Here is a 22323-nt window from a genome sequence, read left to right on the forward strand (position 1 = left end):
AAATTAATTGCACGACCTGGCATACGGGCGTGTGACTTGGCCGTGTAAAAACTGCTTCGTCATGTTTTGCAAGTCAGAAAGTTACATGGTTAGGGACACGGCCGTGTGTCCTGTGTCACTTGGCCGTGTGAGCCACACTGCCTACCTACACGGGCGTGTGACCCCAATACCTAGGAAAAATTTTTAAATTTAGCGAAAAATTCTCTGGGTTCTCGATTTAGTCCCGAATTGATTCTATTGTCTATTTTGGGCATCGAGAGCCAACTAAGGGACGTTATTAATAATTTCGGAAAATGAATAGTATTTGTTGTGAATTATGTTTAAATGTTTGGTAAATTTTATTAACGCCTCGTAATCCTATTCCAACGACAGATAAGGGTTAAAGGTGTTACAGTTCCAACTGAAGATTTTCATAATGTCTGGTTGCCTTGCCTAGCAGAGCCAGCTGATAAATCATCATTATCACCTGACACTTCTGGTTCTTTCAAAGTCCTTTGTCATTTTTTCTATCATCTAATTGAATGGGGCTATTTTTACCATTAGATCCTAACTCCATAAGCCCATTTACAATGGCCTGAAACCCACTCAGCCCAACACCCGCTTTATAGAATCCATTAAATCATGACATAATCTCCTCATTAACAACTTGGAATCTAGGATTGATATTAGCACCCAAATTAAGCATGAGATCCCCTGAATTACGTGAACTCAATCCCCTTTTCATATCCAGAATCCGACAATTTGTACCATCTAATTGACGCAACTAGAAGCTAACTCTTGTTGGCCCTCCCCTCTTTGAGGCTCACAAAGTGATATCCAACCAAATATGATCTGAGATAGATCGACTCGAACCCTTATTGGGCAAAAACTTTCTCCATGTCCAAGCTTACCACCAATAAAGCAAAAAATGTTGAGTTTTCATTGGAACCGAGCATATAATACGTTCTATCTCCCAATTGAACCTTCTTTTTCCGTTTCAGGGCAAAGTGCGCATCCAAACGCACTTTTGTCCTCATATACCGCTACAATCGCAAAGATGGGATCCTGGTATCATACTCCAGGAACTCACCCAAAATCGATCCAAATCACCTTGCCATTGTTTCCAACATAAGTCCCGAGGGCAAGTCATGGATTTGAATCAAAACACAGCATAATTCATCGTGATGGTAAGCGGATCTTCTTTCAATTGCAATTTATGCAGTAATAACAAGTGATTATTGAAAAACCACGGCATTCCTGGATTTGAAATAATATTTTTTTTAGGTTTTTTTTAAATATCTTACAAGAATTATATCAGTGAGTGTGGTGAACATAAGTGTTAATACAAATATCTTAGACAACATGAAAATTCTAGCAACATAGGTCAGCGTCGTATAATGCAAAAGGCTTCGAAACTTGGAAAGAAAAAGCATACATTTATAGGTGTATGGAACCTTCAGCTACTGAGGTTTTTAGACCGCTCAGGTTGGATTCAAGCATTATGTTAGTTATTTAGTATGCTTGTCATGATTTTGATTAAATTAGTTGGATTGGTCCTTTATCCATACTTATAAATTTCCAAACTAAAAGCAGCTTGAGATTCCAAACCAAAAATAATGACAAAATTTAAACTTAAAATCCAAGCAACTTCTTCCCAATCTTGTAAGCAGCATAAGCATCAGTTGCTACATATTCAATCTGGTTTTTTGTCAGATTTTCTGGTTCCCTAACATTAAGGTTGCCCCAGCTTAAAAATAAAGGCCTTGGCTTGAATGGCACCTTCAGCACCTCAGTTGCCAGTCTTCTAACACCTACTCCACGAAGTGGTTGGTGAAGTACATCTGCAGCCAATTCACCAACATCCACTGCGTTACTAATTTCAACATAACTTTCGGTTCTCATCTTTTTGACATTCTCTTTCACATGAACTCCAACAAATGTTATGTCCTTGTTGCTCAACAGCTTTTTAATGCACTCTAAACGTCCATCAGACGTTATTAGTACACAACCAATCAGACTAAAGATTGCTAGTAACGCGCAACCTAAAAGGCCAGTTCTTCATTGCTTTTGAAAAGTGCTTTTGAAAAGTGTTGTAAAAAAGTACTTTTAAGAAGTACTTTTGAGAAGTGCTTTAGAAAAATTTAAGTATTTGATATTGCTGTCAAAAAGTACTTTTGAAAAGTAAAATGTCCATTTTAGACATGATATTATAAAGTAACAAATATGTATTTAAATAATGTTCAAATTAGTTAATATTATGATATTTTAGTAAAAATATAAAAAATAATTTACTATAACTTATTGTTAATATTTTAATATATAATATTAATTTTAAATATTTCTAAGTAATTAATATTAATTATTTATTAAATTTAATTAGAATATATAAACTATATTTAAATATTTAAATATAATAATTAAATATTTGTAATTAGATATTGACACAATTGTATTATTTTAAAAATATTTTTATTTTTAATTAATACTTTTAACATATTTGTAAAACTCATATTAAATAACCAAGAAAGAGAACACATTTTAAGTCAAAAAGTAAGGTTAAAAAGATAAAATAATAGCCAAAAGTGCTTTTTGGCTGAAAAAACTAAAATTTACTACTTTTTCATCTCTAAAAAAGCTCATCCAAAAAGTTAAAAAAGTTGTCCTAATGATATGCGTTCTTCATTACTTTTAAGAGAAAAGCACTTTTTTTTAGCAAAAGTTTATCCCAAAAGCAATGGAGAACAAGTATCCCAGGTTATGTCTAAACCAGCAACCATGTCATCATGCAATATCATATGTACCAAAATGCTAAGAACGCAACTCCGCATCCTTCCTTCATCTCTACAGCTAAGCACTTCAGATGGAAACGAACCTCTATCCACCATTACAAACTCATCTCCCATAAGTTGTTTTACTGAACCCATTCTTGATATGAAAGATAACGAGAGAAATTGGTTTTTCACTGGACGCATACAATGGCTGAGGCATCAATGTCCTCACCTATTTATAACAGTGGGTATTGGAAACAAATCTCCTCTTGAAACTCTCAATTTAAGTTCATTGAATCTTTGGCAGTGTTTGAAACTTGAATTTTGATGTGGAACGTGATTAATTGCTGCAGGAAACTGAAAGGATATTTAGTTTCTTCACCAATTATACAAGGAGCTAGTAACCTTTGGGATTCTTTTGAGGGATAAATCCAAGTGTCTGGAATCTGGAAAGTCCTTATTGAGATATTTAAGATGATTGGTGAAACATTATTATCCAAACTCTATTGCAAAATTTTCTATTTCGCATGTCATTAATGCAGTTTTTCTCAACTAAGTTCCTACTTAAAAATAAGGATAAGCTTTTCAATGAGTATTGGATAATATTGTGTCAGTCTACTATTATACCGACATGAAACGGGCCAAAATCCATAGTAACGCCTGTATCTAAGGCTATATATGGACATCTACTTAAAAATGAGGATAAGCTTTTCAATGAGTATTTAGGCTACTGGTTAATCAGCTCTTGTTTGGTTAATAAAGCATCTATAATTTTTTTAGGGATGTTAGCAACTCACACACTTTGTGTTCATGAGATGTATAGAAGCTTTCCCGTTTTAAGAGAGGTGATTACTCAAAGCCCTGCGTAACATTGTTCTACTTTTGGTTTAGTGTTCCATCGAATTAAATAAAATTAAATTTGATTCATAAAATTATTTGAATTAAATTAAAAATTATATATATTAAATTAAAATCTTGTTATATTATAAGACATAAATTTAAAACTATTAATATTTAAACACTGAAAGTAAAATAAAAATATATATAGATAATAATTTAAAATTAACTAATGACTTTCTTTTGTCCTGAAAATACATTTCAGAAACGAAAAAAAAACCAGAAGAGAAGCAACGATGAGGAAGAAAAATAGGGGTAAAAAAGTGTCAAGGTCTGAAGGACGAAGAAATGATTTATCTGGAGTGTGATGTTCCTAGTCATGCTTGTCGGCGATCGGAGATGGAGAGGCCAAGGGAACCGGACTGATAAGCTGTTGAGGAAAGTAACAGAGAATGGAGATGAGAGGTGCCAAAGTTTGAACTAATTTTGTCTCAGTAACTGGAACCCACTGCTCTGAATTGATGATGATGGTGGAATGGTGCCAATACATAAATGACAGATTAGGGATATTTTGTTTTGTTGGTTTGTTTAAATTGTCTCTGGATTTTTCTTTTCCACGAGCCTGGTCATTACTTCGGCCTGCTTTTTTTTTTTTTTTTTTGTTTGGTCTGTTTAAACTGTTTTAGATTTCTATTGTTATATTTTTTATATGAATAAATGAAAATCCAGTTTGAATTTAAAATATATATATATATAATATTTGTCTAGTTAATGTAATTTTTTTTTAAAATATTAAAAATATTGTTTTTTATCGTATTTTGCCGTATTCGTATCCATATCCTCATCTTCATTTTTTTAAAAATTATTGTGTCATCATGTTCATATCGTGTTGTACATGTATTGCGTGTACGTGCCTATGCTTCATAGGTGTTCTTGGATCTTTCTGATAACCAGATATCAGGAGAGATACTAATAGAGTTAGCAGAGTTAAAGGATTTGCAGTTATTCAATTTGATGACAAATTAGTTAAATGGTTCAGTTCCTGATAAACTTGAAAAATTGACCAAACTAAAAGTACTTGAGCTATGGAAAATTTCATTCACAGATTCTTTACCGTTGACTCTCAAATTATGAAGTACCGACATAGGGAAAACCCCTTGTACCAATATCGTATTGGTATCCGACACGTACACGCTGCGGACACGGCTGGATATGTACCAGACACACCTCGACACATTAGCCATTCTTGACTTGTCGAATAATTCTCTAGTTGGCTCAATACCGCTAGATCTCGATCTCGACACCTCACCAGCCTTGGGCAGAACCTATCATACAACAAGCTTGAAGATTCGGTCCTTGCTAATGGTTTGTTGATAACCATAAATCCTGAGGACCTTGTAGGCAATGCTGGTCTTTGTGGTGGCATACTCCCACCATGCTCTTCGAGTCCGATAAAAGCACCAGAGAAACCAACGAAAATGCACATTGAGCATTGGTTATATTATCTGTTGGCATAACATTTTTTGCTGGAAGATGGGCAAATCATAAATTTGATGTTGTTGCTTCTGGTATCCGAATTTTCAATAATTTTATCTTTAGATGTTTACACAATTAGTTATTGTTTAAAGTATTTTTTATTTATTAATTTTATTTTTTTATTTAAGAATACCAATTATGAAATTAAAATTAATTAATTTTTAAAAAATATAGAGAGAATACAATCATGCATCACGAATAATTCAAGTACTACTTTTAATTAATATTTATTATTTTTATTATTTTCAATCATCATGATTTAAACAATTTAATTAATATTTAATGGTTTGAAAGAAATAATTTTTTTAGATTTTTTTAAAAATATCTTACAAGAATCATAGCTAAATGGGTGAGTTTGGTGTACACAAGTGTAAATACAAATAACTTAGACAACATGAGCAGCATAGGTCAACCTCGTATAATATGAAAGGCTTCGAAACTTGGAAAGAAAAGCACATACATTAACAGGATATTAACAATCTGTGGAACCTTCAGCTGATGACGTTTTTAAGAGTATTATATTAGTTAGTTTAATGCTTGTCATGATTTTAATTAAATTAGTTGGATTGATCTTTTATCCATATTTACATAAATTTCCAGTAGTAAAGTGAAGTTATGATGCAATTATTTCTTCTAACTTAAAACAAGTTGGGATTCCAAACTGAAAATGATTGCAAAACTTAAACTTAAAATCCAAGCAACTTCTTCCCGATCTTATAAGCAGCATAAGCATCAGTTGCTACACATTCAATCTGGTTTGCTGTCAGATGTTCTGGTTCCATACTAAAAAAGATCGAGCTTAAAGCAAAAGGCCTAGACTTGAGTTGAAACACCAGCACCTCAGATGCCAATCTCCTCACGCCTACTCGACGAAGGCGTGGATTGTGAAGCAAATCCGCAGCCAATTCACCAACATCCACTGCGTTACTAATTTCCACTCTACTTAGTAATCTTCTCATCTTGCTGACATTCTCTTTCATATGAACTCCAACAACTGTTATGTCCTTGTTGCTCAACAGCTTTGTAACGTAACCTGAACCGCTATTAAGCGGTATTAGTACACAACCTATCCACGTACAGATTGCTACTAACGCGTCATCTGAAGTAAACCAGGTTATGTCTAAACCAGCAACCATGTCATCATGCTTTATCATACGTTTCAAAATGATAAAAACGCAATTGTTCATCCTTCTACAAACTCTACGGCTAAGCACTTCAGTCACCAACGCAGTACCATCCACCATTACAAACTCATCTCCCATAAGTCGTTCTACTGAACCCATTCTTGATATGAAGGATAAAGAGAGAAATTGGTTTTTCACTGGACGCATACAATGGCTGAGGCATCGATGTCCTCACCTATTTATAACAGGGGGTATTGGAAACAAATCTCCCCTTGAAACTCTCATTTTAAGTTCATTGAATCCTTGGCAGTGTTTGAAACTTGAATATTGATGTGGAACGTGATTAATATTGCTGCGGGAAACTGAAAGGATATTGAGTTTCTTCACCAATTATACAAGGAGGGAGTAGTAACCATTGGGATTCTTTCGAGGGATGAATCAACAGTCTGTTTTTGAAACTAACACCTGCATTAATTTACAACACTTGATATCAGTGTCCAAGTATCGAAGGGTCTGGAAACTGGAAGTCCTTATTGAGAAATTTAGGATGATCTGTTTTTGAAACTAACACCTGCATTAATTTACAACACTTGATATCAATATCCAAGTGTCTGGAAACTGGAAAGCTCTTATTGAGAAATTTAGGATGATTGGTGAAACATTATGATTTGCATGTCATTAATGCAGGTTTTCTCAACAAAGTTCCTACTGAAAAACGAGGATAAGCTTTTGAATATTGAGTATTGGAAAGTATGTTGAAGCTAAAACTCCAGTACCTTTTAATTGGTGTTGTATGTAAGAATGAGGCTCTAGAGAGAACTTATTGTAATTGAGTATTTATAGCGTACTTTTTAAACTACTTCTTAGCTTCTTAGATCTAAAAATCAGCTCTTGTTTAGTTAACAATTTTTATGAGTAAAAATCATAAAATATGGATTTAACTATATATATAGATACAGATATATGTACGGGATTGTTTAAAACACGTGTAATAGTTTGAAATTCCTTTTAGTAATACTAATATGTTTATTTTGTTTAGATAGATAAATTTAATAAAATAAATGAATATTTACGATATTTGTTTGATTAAATTGTGGAAAGTAAAGAAAATATTTGATTATAATATTTTTTAATTATTTCGTTTTTTATAAAATAATGTATATAAAATTTAATAGGATAAAATGTAATTTTGCATTTTAAAAAAACTTTATTTTTAAGGATAACAATAAAGCACGATAGGGTGGATATTGTCAAATCCATTATTGCTCCACAATTGGCATACTCTACCACATCATTCATTATGGATGTGTTATATTGGAAAAAACACTACCTTCTAATCCACCTCCATGAATAGTAAATGCGTCCATCTTTACTCCACACCATTATGTTTTAATTTAATTTTATTAATTATTTTAATATTTTAAAATTTTAAAAGTAAGTAAATGTTTAAATATAATTAATCATGAATTTTCAATAACACATTTTTTACGTTTTTATCTTTTTAATGGAACAAACCTTTTCCACAACCATTCTATATTCTTTGTCGAAAAGAAAATCCACCCCACTCCGACTTAAATCTTATGTTAAAAAAAAAAATATTCCACTTCAAACGGTTCAAAACCCAAAACCCATGAAGCGGTTAAGATATTTCCATCTTACTTTCCTTTCCCTTGCTTTACATTAGAATAGAGGTAAATAAAAATAATGTAATTCAATAGAATTTCAATTGATTTTACATTCCTTCAAATAAAAAGATATCCAGTACATTACTTTTCTTTAGTCTGAGTAATTAATACTTCAGATTTATAAATTCATTAAATCTAAATGTTAATCATAAATTTTAAAGTTACTTTATAGCCGAGTAATGATCTAATCCTCGATCACTGGTTAAAATAAGACACTTAACTCCCATAATTATTTTATATTGACATAATATATAGAATTACCATATTTATATTTCAATGTGCTGAGGAAACCATAAAAATATTTTAGCAACATAGCTCATCAACAAAGTGAAACTATTAGAATTACTGGATGTAAACAATGTATTGAATCCTCAATTGATTTTTGACAGTTGGATTAAGTAATAAAGCAGGTTCTAAATTCTATTTGTTTATGCAATTATATTTAACTTTAATAAAAGTTGTGATTAAAAACCGAAAAACGATGACAAACTTTTTTTCAATAAGCACGTTCAACATGACATAGAAGCAAACCATGCACCCTTAATACCATGAGCTACTCAAAAAACACAACAAAAAAAGACTTTGAACCTACAGAATTCTAACTTAAAATCCAAGCAATTTTTTCCCAAGCTTGTATGCAGCATAAGCATCAGTTGTTAGACTTTCAATCTCGTTCATTTCCAGCCATGGGAATCCCGTATAATAAAATTGGGCCATTCTTGAAGACCTTGACCTTAATGGAAACTCCAGCACCACAGTTGCTAATCTTCCCAGACCTAATCCACGAAAATGGGGTTGGTGAAGCACATCCGCAGCCAACTCACCCACATCCACTGCGTTTCTTATTTCCAGTGGCAAATTATTTCTAATAGAACGGTTGACATCCTCTTTTATATGAACACCTACAAATGATATGTTCTTGTTATTTAAGAAACGTTGAAGGGACTGAGGAAGATGGCCAAAAATAAAACCACCAAACCTTATTAGTACACAACCAATCCGAGTGCAGATTACGAGGAGCGGAATATAATCTGATGAATAATATTGGTACCATGTTACGTCTAAACCAGCAACCATGTCTTCATGCTCAATCATATCTTCCCAAATAAGATCCAGGCACGGAGCCAGCCTAGTTGTATCTAGAATCTCTTCACTCACCAACACAGTACCATCCGGCATCACAAACTCGGCTCCCACAAGTTGAGTTACTGAACCCATTCTTGAAATGAAATAAAAAGAGGGTACTTAGATTTTCACTGGACTGACTAAGAGACAGACACAGGCAATGTCACCACCTATTTATATGGAGTTTCTAGAACTTGCGTATTTGAAACATTTCTTTTCTTGAAACTATCATTTTGGGTATTTGAAACATTTCTTTTCTTGAAACTATCATTTTAATTGATTACACACAGTAGGTGTAAGTTAATTAAACCATTGGCAGTGTTGGAAACTTGGATTTTTGCTGTGAAAAGTGATCAATGCAATTTATAACAGAGACATAAATAGTCAAAACATATCGTTTTCAAACTCTCTCATGGAGTTGGAGTGCTCTTCATCTTCATGAGAGGTTAATTAACGCAGCAGTCCATCAACTATGAGCCATGAAATTAAATGGGCTAGTGACTAATGACACATTATCTGAGACTCAACTTCTTGGAAATCTTGAGAAAGAAAATTCAATTTGTGTCTGGAAACTGGAAAGTCTGTTGACCTGATTGGTCAACTATTAATATCCCATTCCTATTGGAAGTGGATTCTCAAAATTTTCTATTTTGCGGGCCATTAACGCGATTCTTGCTCAACTAAGTTCGTATTAAAAATTCTGCTATGCACGATTAGTAATTAAATTATGGATAAATTTTTATTTTGGTCACTTAATTAAAAAAATTATAATTTAGTCATTGAATTATTCGAAAGTTTTCGTTTAAGTCATTGAACTATTCAAAAGTACGCTCTTACTTAAGTCACCCGGCTATTAAGTATTTTTTTTTTAAGTTCCATCAGTGAGCTCTGAATGATGATTTGATGATCGACACGATGGATCACTATCCATCGATAAGTAAAAGAACACACCTTAAATCCAAGTCAATCTGACGGTCAAAGTTGTTTCTTAAAAAAAAATTGAACTGTAGAAAAAAATGAGAAATAGAGCTTTTGATTGATATAGAGAGTGTGAACAGAGAAAGCCATATAGCATCGATTTTAACAACCTAGTAACTTGAATGAAAACTTTTAAATAGTTCAGTGACCAATTTGTAACTTTTTTTAATTAAGTAACCAAAATGAAAACTCACCCATAGTTTAGTAATTAACGATGTAGTTTATCCTTTTTAAAATTTATGTCTCAACCTAAATGGTAGTACTTAAATCTGATGAAGTTAAATTGTATGTAAGTTGTGAATTTAGTCCTTATCTTCCAATATGTTCATGTTTAGTTTTGAGATTTTAATTATAACTGTAATAGTAGTTGTTAAATTCACGAACTAAAATGACATGACTTTTCTAAATGTTTTGTGGAAAAATTAAGAAGACATGATATTATAAATGTGATAATATATTTATTGTATGAAATTTTGAAAATAATATAATTTAACAGCTATCTTTTGTGTTAAGACGAAAATTTCAAATTTAAAAAGTATAAAGATTAAAATTGACTAAATTAGAGCATAAAGATTTAATTTACAACTTATTCATAATACAAGGGACTAATACAAGAATTTAACCTTAAAAATAAGTTTTTCTGCTGTCACGGGATAACATTATGTCAAACAACTATAGGATTTTTTTTTTTTACATGTTATTCAAGTTTAATAAATTAATTTTTTATATTTAAAATTCAAAAACAAAATAGAATACTAATGCTTATTTAGTAATTATTTTCCATATACTAGTATATTTTAATGTTAAGTGTCTTTTATTCAACAAATAAAATATTTTTATTTCATGTAATTAATATGAAATTAATATTATTAAACTTAATTAATATATTAATAATTTTGATAATTAAAATATTACAACAATAAACAAACTGTAATTAAAGTTTGGATGGAAATAATAATGAAAATTTTTAAAAATAATCTTGTGATTTCCTAACTACAAATCAAATGAAAATATCTTAATGTTGAATATTAATACGTTTTTTATGGTAAATTTGAGTTTGAAATATTGACAGTGCAACTCAACATTAAATAATAATTTATATTATAATGGACGTGTAGTTTAACATGGATATATATTTCTTTAACAAATATTGATATAAAATTTAATAGTAAAAAATAAAGATTAAGAGTTGAAAATGTGTTATACATCTATTCATTATTACAAACTAAGAACGTAGATTATCTCGACAAATGTCACTTTATAACTTCCTTTCGTTTGAGAGGAGGAGCAATTGTTACAAGTACCTTACATGTAACTTCACCACCCTTATGTCTCTGTAACACAATTTTGCCACTTTGCCAAGAGTAACACATTAGTGAGATTGAAATTTGTGAACATACATATGCATAAACGTGGAACTCTTATGATTCATCTCGTCAAAGATAGGTGTTGGGTCCTTCTTTACATCACTCACATGTGGGACCTTACCTAGTTATCTTCATCACATCGTTGGTTATCTAGAAGACTATAGTGTTCCTCAAGTGATTGATCAAGATAGAACTTACATCATACATATTTCATGACCCAAAGCTAAAAAGAGGATCACATTCACTTATAAATACTTGTCATTATCCCTAAAAAGGATTCATGTTTTTTTATTACGTCTCCACTTACAACTCTTTGTATGTCTTTTATCATGTGAGCTTTCATCTCTCTTCCTTCTCTTATTTATCTTTAATAAAAATAAATAAATAGTTGGATAATAAAATAAATATAATTATAAATAAAATCAAAATATAAAAATAAAAAAATAATCATGAATGAAATAAACAAATGAATGTAATAATTAAAAATAAAAATGTTTGAAGTTTCATTGATGACTTACATTGGGCTCTTTTTAAGCTTCATTTTCACCATTGTTATTTTTAAATTTTTTTTCTTCTCTTATTTTGATTGAAGTATTGGAAAATATGTCGAAGTTAAAACTCTAATACCTTTTAATTATCTTTGATCTAACACATTATTATCTAAACTCACCGAAAAGAGTCATCAACAATTGGTGTTACATGTAAGGATGAGGCTCTAGAGAGAACTTATTGTAATTGAGCATTTATAGTGTACTTTTTAGACTATTAGCTGCTTAGATCTAAAAATCAGGTTTTGATTAATTAATAAGACATCTACTTAGGGAGGTTATTAGCTCACACTTTGTGAATGGTTTATGAGATATAATTTAGAAAATATAGACATCATATATATAATAAGAATAATTACATGTTATTATTTACTATTATAAAATGTTAGTCCAAATTAAACGTGATTTAATTTTATTAAGGTTTATTGGATTTTAGTTATTAAATAAAGTATAGGTCAAATATGTCTAAATACCTAGTAACTAATTTCTAATTAATGATGGGCTGATTAGAAATTAGAGTTAAAATGCAAAAGTTATATATTAGGGTTATGGTCACCAAATTGCACATACGTAACTTTTCTGTTATCCCATCTTCATAAACGAGAGAGCCACCCTTCTCTAAAATACTTGTATGTTAATTTGAAAAATCAAAACCACAAGTCTTGAAGATTTCAAGATATCAATGGATTCAAGTACCTTTTCACATCTAATTTTGGTTTTGATTTATTATTAATAATTTGATATGACATATCCTAGTTTACAATTTTAAATTTATATTAGATCTTGCTTTACAATTCTAACAAGTTGTATCAAAGTCTCATCATATTAAATCATTAAGAACAAATTGATTCTCTATTAATTTTGTATTGAATCTTTTAAAGTCTTTAGATTCTTTGATTAATTATGCATTGGAGTTATAAAAAATTTATTATGGGCAGTGGCGAAACTAAGGAGGGCTGGTAGGAGTCCCGACCCTCCTAAAATGAAATATTTTTCATATGACCCCTTTAAAATTTTTAAAATTTTAAATTAGTAAAGGTAAAGTTACACTTGGCCTCTCTAAAAACATAAAATTTTGATTTAATCCTTCAAAAATTATAAAGATATAGTCCATTAAATTGGTAAATTTATATTTTTCTATTGTAAAATTATAATTTAATGTCGACCCTCTAAATTTTTTTCTAATTTCACCTCTGATTATGGGTTACTTTGAAGAACTGAAAATCTAATAATTGATACTCTTTAAAAATTATGAGTGATGTATGTGTAATATTACTTGACCGAATGATAAATTTCAGTTCAAAGATTTAGTGTCAAAGTTATGTAGATGGGTTATTTCGATTCTGTGTTTCAATTTCCATTTGCCAATTCTATACGTACTCTTGGCATTTAGTTAAAAAAAAAAAAAAGTAGCCCTAAGTGCCATCACCATCGAGTACCCTAAATATGTTGGTTCTTTCTTTGCTTGGTCTTTGTGCTGTCTCACCTTTGCTACTCTGTTTTCGCCATTGCCATCAGTTGCAAATACTTCAATGTTTTGTAAGGATAAACAAATCTGACATGAAAATTTAAAAGAAAAAGATAGAAGGGTTTGAGATGAGTTTTTTTGTTTGGGAAATAATGAATTTGTGATTCATGCAATTCTTGTTCAACTAAGTTCATATTAAAAGTTCTGCTCTGCTATGAGTTAATTTTAATTTTTATACTTCTAAAATATTGAAAAGGGTTTTACCATTACTCACCAAACTATGGTTAGGTTTTTGCTTTTATAACTGAACTATTCAAAAGTTTTCATTTAAGTTACTGAACTATTCAAAAGTTCTTAGTTAAGTCATTGAGTTGTTAAGTTTTTTTTAGGGTAAATTACACCAACAGTCACTCAACTTTAGGGTAGCTAACAAAATAGTCACTTAGGTTTCATTTCAGTCACCTAACTTTTGAAAAATAACAAAACAGTCACTAAAGTTATAAAAAAGTGACAAAACAGACACTGACTAATAGTTTCCGTTACTGTCTTAACAGAACCGCTGATTTGGCAAATTAACTAGCTGACATGGCCAGTTAACTTGCCATGTTGGATGAAAAAATTGAAAAAAAAACCCCTAAAAAAGCTCTTTAACAGAGAAGAAGAAGAAGAAGAAGAAGAAGAAGAAAAAAAAAAGTAGCAGTAGCAGTAGTTGCAGAATAAGTAAAGACTGTAAAAAAAAGTATTATTTGCCTAAGTTGGTGGGGTCTTAGTCTTTGCCATTGAAACTCCATGTCTCTATGAAAATAGATGAGCTGAGTATCTTCTTCTACTGAACGGTTACCTTCAGAACCAGTTGCTCATCTTTCTCTTCTGCTTGGGTGGTATATAGTGCTCATTCTATTCTTTACACAATTTCTGCGTTAAATGTTCTCTCTTGTGGCTTGCCACTTGTATCGCATTTTTCTTATTTGAAATAAAAAGAAAAAAGAAATTTGGATGAGACTGCTGAAACAACAATTTACCTGAAAATTTTCTAATTGCAGGTTATTTATCATGATGGGTGTGATCTTGCTTGTGAGCTCGACGAGACTGATGCGGCACCTTTCATGGCCATTGCAGAACTTAATACCAAGTGGAGCAGACTGAAATTTCAGTCTGAGGAAAGTAGGGTCTCATCGAGTCAAGGATCCTAGCCCAGCTGTTGTTATCCCTACAGCAACATTGCACCATCTGATTCCAACACCGGCTAAGGCATAAGCAGACAAATATGACGATCTCCGATCAACTTTTGAGTCTTCAGTCTAGGTACTGCTTCCATTTTAGAGGGCATGAAATTTTTTAAGATCACTCTCTCACTGAGTATTGTATATGGGCATGCAATGGATGAGCTGAGTATTGTATATGTGGATGAATCTCTACCCGTCTCTATGAAAATTCTAGGATTTCAACAAATTAGGCAAATAAGACATTTTTTTTTACAGTCTCTTCTTCTTCTATTGCTGCTGCTTCTTTTTTACAGTCTCTATGAAAATTTTAGCGCACCAACTTAGGCAAATAATACTTTTTTTTAGAGTCTTTTCTTATTTTACTGCTATTGCTGCTGCTTCATCTTCTTCTTCTCTGTTAAAGGGCTTTTTTAGGGTTTTTTTTTCAATTTTTTCATCCAACGTGGCAAGTTAACTCGCCACGTCACCTAGTTAACTTGCCACATCGCGATTCTGTTAAGAAGATGTGAAACTGTTAGTCAGTGACTGTTTTGTCATTTTTTTATAACGTTAGTGACTGTTTTGTTATTTTTCAAAAGTTAGGTGACTGAAATGAAACCTAGGTGACTATTTTGTTAGCTACCTTAAGGTTAAGCGACTGTTGGTGTAATTTACCCATTTTTTATTAATTTTAATTTAAAATAGACTTATTCATGGGTTGGGCTACCTGCTCAAGTTCGGAGGTTCACCTAAATTCTGGAAGGATTTGGGAAAAATTATTAGACCCATTTAAAATATGAGTTGGCTTAAGCTTGAACATTCAAGGTTTAAGCTTGATCCAACCCATTTTTAAGTGTCATATTTTATATTATGTAATTTATAACAAATAAAAATTAAATATATAATAGTATACAATATTACCATAACGTAAACATTAAAAAATATAACGATGATTATATTTAAAATTTTAATAAAAAATGTAAATGTTAGAATAGAAAGATACATAATTTAGGAAGTAATAGAAAATTTTAACCTTAAAAATAAGTTTTTCTACTGTCATGGGATAATATTATGTCAAACAACTATAGGATTTTTTCCTTACATGTTATTCAAGATTTAATAAATTAATTTTTGTTATTTAAAATTAAAAAATAAAACAGAATACTAATGCTTATTTAGTAAATTTTTCCCATATTTGTACTTTTACATATACTATTTTTTAACGTTACGTGTTTTATTTAACAAATAAAATATTTTTATAAAATTATAATTATAATTAACATTATTAAAATTATTAAACATAATCAAAATATACTAACTATTTTGATAATTAAAATATTACAACAATAAACAAACTTCAAACTATAATTAAAGTTTGGATATGGTAATAATAATGAAATTAAAAAAATCTTGTACAACTCAACATCGAATCATTTACATTATAATGGACGTGTAATTTAATATAGATATCAAATTTAAGAGTAAAAATAAGGATTAAAAGTTGAAAACGCATATTACAAGTGAATTTATTATTACAAACAAGAACATAAATTGTCTTCAATGTCACTTTATAATCTTCCCTTGATTGGGAGGTAATTATTATAAGTATCTCACTCATATAGGTTTCGCCATTCATTGGGCCACAATTTTGCCAACCAACACCTTACAAGGAGCAACACATTGTTGAGACTAAACTTTGTGAACATACATACACATGATATGTGAAACTCCTATAATCTATCTCGTCAAAGATAAGTGTTGTGTCTTTATATAGCTCACATGTGGACCTTACTTAGTTATCTCCATCCCATTACTGTTTATTTGCAGGACTATAGTTCTCCTCAAGTGATTGAGATAGAACTTGCGCCATACACATTTTAAGACCCAAGGCTAAAAAGAGGATCACCCTTACTCATAAATACTTACCATTATCCCTAAAAATGATTCATGTTTATCCATTGCATAACACTTTCTTCACTTACAACTCTTTGTACATCCTTAACCGCGTGAGCTTTCACATCTCCTCTTTCCCTTATTCATCTTTAATAAAAATAAATAAATAGTTGAATAATAAATAAATATAATTATGAATAAAATCAAAATATAAAAATAAATAATTATGAATGAAATAAACAAATAAATAAATGAATGCAATAATTAAAAGTAAAATGTTTTAAGTCTCATTGTTATACATGCCTACAACCAAGTCAATTTTTTAATATTCTTTATGTCCTTTTTATGTTAATGTTCGGGATTTGTGGTTACTTCTCTTAACAATATCGTCTCCAATGTTTGAACTTATGTCTCCCCTTAAGAATTCAATATATTCTACCATTACATCCAACACTTATTGATTCAAACAACTTGATCTTTCTATTTTATACTTAATATTAAATTTTATTATTTTATTTTATTAAAAAATTAGTTTATGAAGAATTCGAATATAAACAACAAAATAAACATGTAATATATATATATATATATATATATATATATATAAGACTTGCATTTCTGAGCAATCTCTATTGTTTATAAAAAATTAATTTATAAAATTAACTTGAAAAACAATTTTATTAGTAAAATTATGAAAAAATTAATTATGGATCGTAATATAATGATAAATTTGATTTTTAATCCCTAGAGAAAAAAAAGGACTATAAAATAAAATTTGATACAGGTAATGTATCTCCCTTGATGATGAAATGATTGATGAAAGTGGTGGGTTTGGCATAAATCCATGTGGAGCACATAATCTTTTGAAACCCCAAATCGGTTTATCAAAAAACTTGTCTGTAAATACATTCATAATTTTTTATATTATACAAAACCATGGTGCTACTTTCCATGCATGACAACATAAGGAATGTCCCTACAAAATAATAAGGACATAATTTGAGTGCATATTATTTTATATAAGGAAACTGCCCCTTTGCACATGGTTTCCAGCCTTCTCCACCTTCACTTATGCCTTGCATTATTACCCTTTCATCTATTATCTCTAATTATTCACACACACATATATATATATCTCATATTGGATTCTTACTATATAATAATTGCTAGAAGCCAGATAGGTACATGTGAATATATATCAAGAAATGGGCTATAATTTTTTTTAAAGAAGGAATAGTGTTTGGTGAGCAAGAAAATGGAGTTCAATATTTCATTATTATGATCCATCTAGCTTTCTCTCTTAGAAAGTTCCAAGGTGTCTATTTTTCCCCTTTTTTAAAAAAAAAAAATTGGTAAACTCTATAACATGAACATGAAGAGATGCTTTTCTTTTCTGCAAAAAGAAAAAAAAATCATGTTTTAGGAAAAAAATGATATTTATACTTATGTCTGCTCATGCACAATAGTAATTTATCATTACAGTTTGAACAATACTTGTATATCATAATTATAAATTTAATAATAGTTTACGAATAAATTTTTATGTGTGATTCGTATCATTTATGTAAATATAAATACAATAAAAATAATTACATATATCGAAATTTTAAATATATTTTTATGTTTATTGAATCCATTAAAATTAATTATCTCAAATTAAAATTTTGATTGGGGAATGGATTGGGAAATGGACAACTCAGTTTAAAATATTCTCTGTACTGTGTAAGAATAAATAATTGGTATGTCCTTTGGCTTTATTATTAAACTCTTATAATTATGGTATAATGATAGAGAATGATTGTGAGAAATGTTGCTTTGTTTAGAAGCCAAAAACTACATATTTATAAAAAAATGCAAATAAAAGAGATAAATTCAACCAGGTAAAATACATATATATATATATATATAATTGCTTTGATACTGTCAAAAACGAATATTTAATGAAAAATAAAAAGTGGGACTTAATGATAGCTTTAATTTCCACCATGAAACAGGAAAAAAACTTGAGAAAATATTTTTAACTAGTTAATCACCCACATTGGGTTGACTTATACTATGATAAATGATTGAAGAAGAAAAATATAAAGAACAAGTTCTGGGAACACATTCCATCCATGTTTTAGTGTCTTGGAGATTTGTAATAAGTCCAAAGCTTTACAGTCATTAATGGTAGATAATTATCTGGTGTCAATCCCAAGACCCCACGAACTGATATTAAATTAATCAATCTACCCTGGTCACTGAGTTTTATTAACTATTACTAAGCTAATAAATTATTCTCATATGTCCTATATATTAACTTTCTTGGTCATCCTCTAGCTCCTTTGTTCCACCATACCTAAAAATGCAAAACTTTTAGTAGGAACAAACTTAGAACACAAGATTTTTCTTTTTTTCTTTTTTTTTTTTTAAAATGGAACCCAAATCTTGCTTGCTGTTCTTCTACTGTTGCATTGGTCTCTTTCTGGTTATTGCAGAGGGTGCTAATAGCATTCCAGTGCCAAATGATGAAGAATCAACCTTACTTTTGATGAAAAGAAGTTTGATCGATCCGTTGAAGAAGCTCGAAGATTGGAAAGCGGTGAGTAATGCGGCGGAAACCAGATTGGCTCATTGTAACTGGACTGGTGTTTGGTGTAACTCCAGAGGCTTTGTTGAGAAACTTGATCTTTCTAATATGAATCTCAGTGGCATTGTATCGGATCGTATTCAAGGTCTGCGCGGTCTCTCGATTCTCAACCTTTACAACAACAGTTTCGATACGTCTTTGCCAAAGTCATTTGCGAATCTCACTTCACTGAAGAGCGTTGATGTGAGTCAAAACAACTTCATTGGCGGCTTTCCAACAGGTCTTGGGATGGCTTCAGGATTGACTTATGTGAATGCATCAATCAACAATTTCTCAGGGTTTCTCCCCGAGGATCTTGGTAATGCAACTTCACTTGAAACTTTAGATTTCAGAGGCAGTTTCTTGGAGGGCACGATTCCTACATCTTTCAAGAATTTGCAGAAACTGAAGTTTCTTGGGCTTTCAGGCAATAATCTGACCGGAAAGCTTCCGAGAGAGCTCGGACAACTTTCAGCATTGGAAACTATCATTCTCGGTTACAACGAGTTCGTAGGGGAAATACCAGAAGAATTTGGCAATCTCACCAATCTTCAGTACCTTGATTTGGCTGTTGGAACTCTCAGTAGTCAACTCCCATCATCATTGGGTAGGCTTAAACAGCTAACTACAGTTTATTTGTATAAAAATAATTTCACAGGAAGGATCCCACCAGAGCTTGGCAATGCTACTTCGTTGGTTTTCTTGGATCTTTCTGATAACCAGATATCAGGAGAGATACCAGTAGAGTTAGCAGAGTTGAAGGATTTGAAGCTATTGAATTTGATGACAAATCAGTTGAATGGTTCAGTTCCTGTTAAACTTGGAGAATTGACCAAACTAGAGGTACTTGAGCTATGGAAAAATTCATTCACAGGTTCTTTGCCGATGAATCTCGGACGAAACTCACCTTTACAGTGGTTAGATGTGTCATCAAATTCATTGTCAGGTGAGATTCCACCAGGTTTATGTGATTCAGGAAATCTGACTAAACTTATCCTCTTCAACAACTCCTTTTCTGGTCCAATCCCAGTAGGTTTATCAACATGTAAGTCACTGGTTCGTGTTCGAGTACAAAACAATCTGATTTCCGGGACTATTCCTATCGGCTTCGGAAACCTCCCTCTACTTCAACGTCTGGAATTGGCAAAAAACAATCTTACAGGCCAAATTCCAGACGATATAGCTTTGTCAACATCTCTTTCTTTCATTGATGTATCTTGGAACCACCTTGAATCAACCCTTCCTTCCAGCATCATTTCCCTCCCTAATCTCCAAACAATCATTGTCTCCCACAATTACTTGGCAGGCAAAATTCCTGATCAGTTTCAAGATTGCCCATTGTTATCTGTGCTTGATCTTTCGAGCAACCATTTCTCTGGAAAAATTCCAGAAAGTATAGCTTCTTGTGAAAAGCTGGTAACTCTAAACCTTAGAAGCAATCAGTTCAGTGGAGAAATCCCAAAAGCACTTGCAACAATGCCCACGCTAGCCATGCTTGACTTGTCGAATAATTCTCTAGTTGGCTCAATACCGTTAAATCTCGGCACCTCACCAGCCTTGGAAATGCTGAACCTGTCATACAACAAGCTTGAAGGTCCGGTCCCTGCTAATGGTTTGTTGATAACCATAAATCCTGAGGACCTTGCAGGCAATGCTGGTCTTTGTGATGGCATACTCCCACCGTGCTTTTCAAGTCCGATAAAAGCACCAGAGCAACCAAGGAAAATGCACATTAAACATGTTGCGGCCGGGTTTATCATCGGAGCATTGGTAATATTATCTGTTGGCATAACATTTTTTTCTGGAAGATGGGCATATCAAAGATGGTACTTATATAACAGTTTCCTCAGTGACTTGTTCGAAAAAAGCAACAATCAATGGCCCTGGAGATTGGTTGCATTTCAAAGGTTAAGTTTTACAAGTAGTGATATCCTAGCCTGTATAAAAGAATCAAACATCATCGGCATGGGAGGAACAGGTGTAGTTTATAAGGCTGAAGTCCATCGTCCACGAGCAGTGGTCGCAGTTAAGAAGCTGTGGAGATCACAGACCGATATTGAAAGCAGTGACGATCTATTTGGAGAAGTGAGTCTCCTCGGAAGACTTCGGCACCGTAACATTGTAAGATTATTGGGGTATGTTCACAACGAGACTAATGTATTGATAGTATATGAGTACATGCCGAATGGAAATCTTGGGACAGCTTTGCACGGTAAACAAGCAGGGAAGGTGTTGGTGGACTGGGTTTCAAGGTACAACATAGCAGTTGGTATTGCACAAGGGCTGAATTATCTCCACCATGACTGCCATCCCCCAGTCATTCACCGAGATATCAAGTCAAACAACATTCTTCTTGATGCAAATCTAGAGGCAAGAATAGCGGATTTTGGACTGGCAAGGATGATGATTCATAAGAACGAAACCGTTTCAATGGTTGCTGGATCTTATGGATATATTGCTCCTGGTACGTTTCAAATCTATGATTTTATATATCAAAGCTTGTTTTCTTTGACAAAAACCCCTCTACTAATGTTCTCATTGAAACCTTTCTTATGACAGAATATGGGTACACTCTGAAGGTTGACGAAAAGATCGACATCTATAGCTTTGGTGTAGTTCTGTTAGAGCTTCTATCTGGGAAAATGCCATTAGATCCTTCTTTCGGAGAATCAGTCGATATAGTTGAGTGGACTCGAATGAAAATCAAGAAAAACAGAGTGTTCGAAGTACTGGATCCAGCCATAGGCGGTCAATGCAAACATGTCCAAGAAGAGATGCAACTTGTCCTAAGAATTGCACTTCTTTGTACTGCAAAGCTCCCCAAGGACAGACCATCCATGAGAGACATCATTACAATGCTTGCTGAGGCAAAGCCCAGAAGGAAAAGTGTGTGTCAAAATGGAGGTCACAATTCTAGCAAAGAGGCTCCTATTTTTAGCACTTCACCTGTAACCGGGCTTATGTAACAGTTCCATTAAAATTTCTTTTTCAGGCTAATGTTTTTCATTAATTTCTTGTTTATGTAAATTTTATTGCAACGCCGGCTCTATTGTAGGCTCAGTTGCAACCATGCAGGCAAAGACATAAATGTTCATATAAAAAAGTATCTTTAATCTTTTTTAGAATACATGAGAAACTTAATACTCGATAATACTTCGATCCCACTGCCTCTATGACAGGAAAGAGATTGCATGTACAAGTA

The 22323-nt window shown here is 31.9% G+C and overlaps 3 protein-coding genes across 3 annotated transcripts; 1 reads left to right on the forward strand and 2 right to left on the reverse strand.

Moving 5' to 3' along the window:
* Positions 1 to 1611: 1611 nt before the first annotated feature.
* LOC108472220 (uncharacterized) lies at positions 1612 to 2903 on the reverse strand. Its single transcript, XM_017773728.1, has 2 exons — positions 2747 to 2903; positions 1612 to 1955 (listed from the first exon to the last, which is right to left on the reverse strand). The coding sequence occupies exons 1-2, from the start codon at positions 2901 to 2903 to the stop codon at positions 1612 to 1614; spliced, it is 501 nt and encodes a 166-aa protein (XP_017629217.1).
* A 5629-nt stretch (positions 2904 to 8532) lies between these two features.
* On the reverse strand, positions 8533 to 9147 carry LOC108472221 (protein RISC-INTERACTING CLEARING 3'-5' EXORIBONUCLEASE 2). Its single transcript, XM_017773729.1, has one exon. It carries the CDS (start codon positions 9145 to 9147, stop codon positions 8533 to 8535), a length of 615 nt encoding a protein of 204 aa, XP_017629218.1.
* A 9312-nt stretch (positions 9148 to 18459) lies between these two features.
* On the forward strand, positions 18460 to 22257 carry LOC108473395 (leucine-rich repeat receptor-like protein kinase PXL1). The gene is made up of 2 exons (XM_017774923.2): positions 18460 to 21585; positions 21681 to 22257. The coding sequence occupies exons 1-2, from the start codon at positions 18927 to 18929 to the stop codon at positions 22085 to 22087; spliced, it is 3066 nt and encodes a 1021-aa protein (XP_017630412.1). The 5' UTR covers positions 18460 to 18926; the 3' UTR covers positions 22088 to 22257.
* The last annotated feature ends 66 nt before the right edge of the window (positions 22258 to 22323 follow it).

Source organism: Gossypium arboreum, chromosome 11 (genome assembly GCF_025698485.1).
Source record: "Gossypium arboreum isolate Shixiya-1 chromosome 11, ASM2569848v2, whole genome shotgun sequence".
Classification (NCBI taxonomy): Eukaryota; Viridiplantae; Streptophyta; class Magnoliopsida; order Malvales; family Malvaceae; genus Gossypium; species Gossypium arboreum.

Coding starts and splice junctions, on each gene's coding strand:
- LOC108472220 (XM_017773728.1), bottom strand. CDS start 2,903: ATGGGTTCAGTAAAACAACTTATGGGAGATGAGTTTGTAATGGTGGAT. Junction 1,956..2,746: donor GCATGATGACATGGTTGCTG/GTTTAGACATAA, acceptor ATGGACGTTTAG/AGTGCATTAAAAAGCTGTTG.
- LOC108473395 (XM_017774923.2), top strand. CDS start 18,927: ATGGAACCCAAATCTTGCTTGCTGTTCTTCTACTGTTGCATTGGTCTC. Junction 21,586..21,680: donor TTATGGATATATTGCTCCTG/GTACGTTTCAAA, acceptor TTCTTATGACAG/AATATGGGTACACTCTGAAG.
- LOC108472221 (XM_017773729.1), bottom strand. CDS start 9,147: ATGGGTTCAGTAACTCAACTTGTGGGAGCCGAGTTTGTGATGCCGGAT.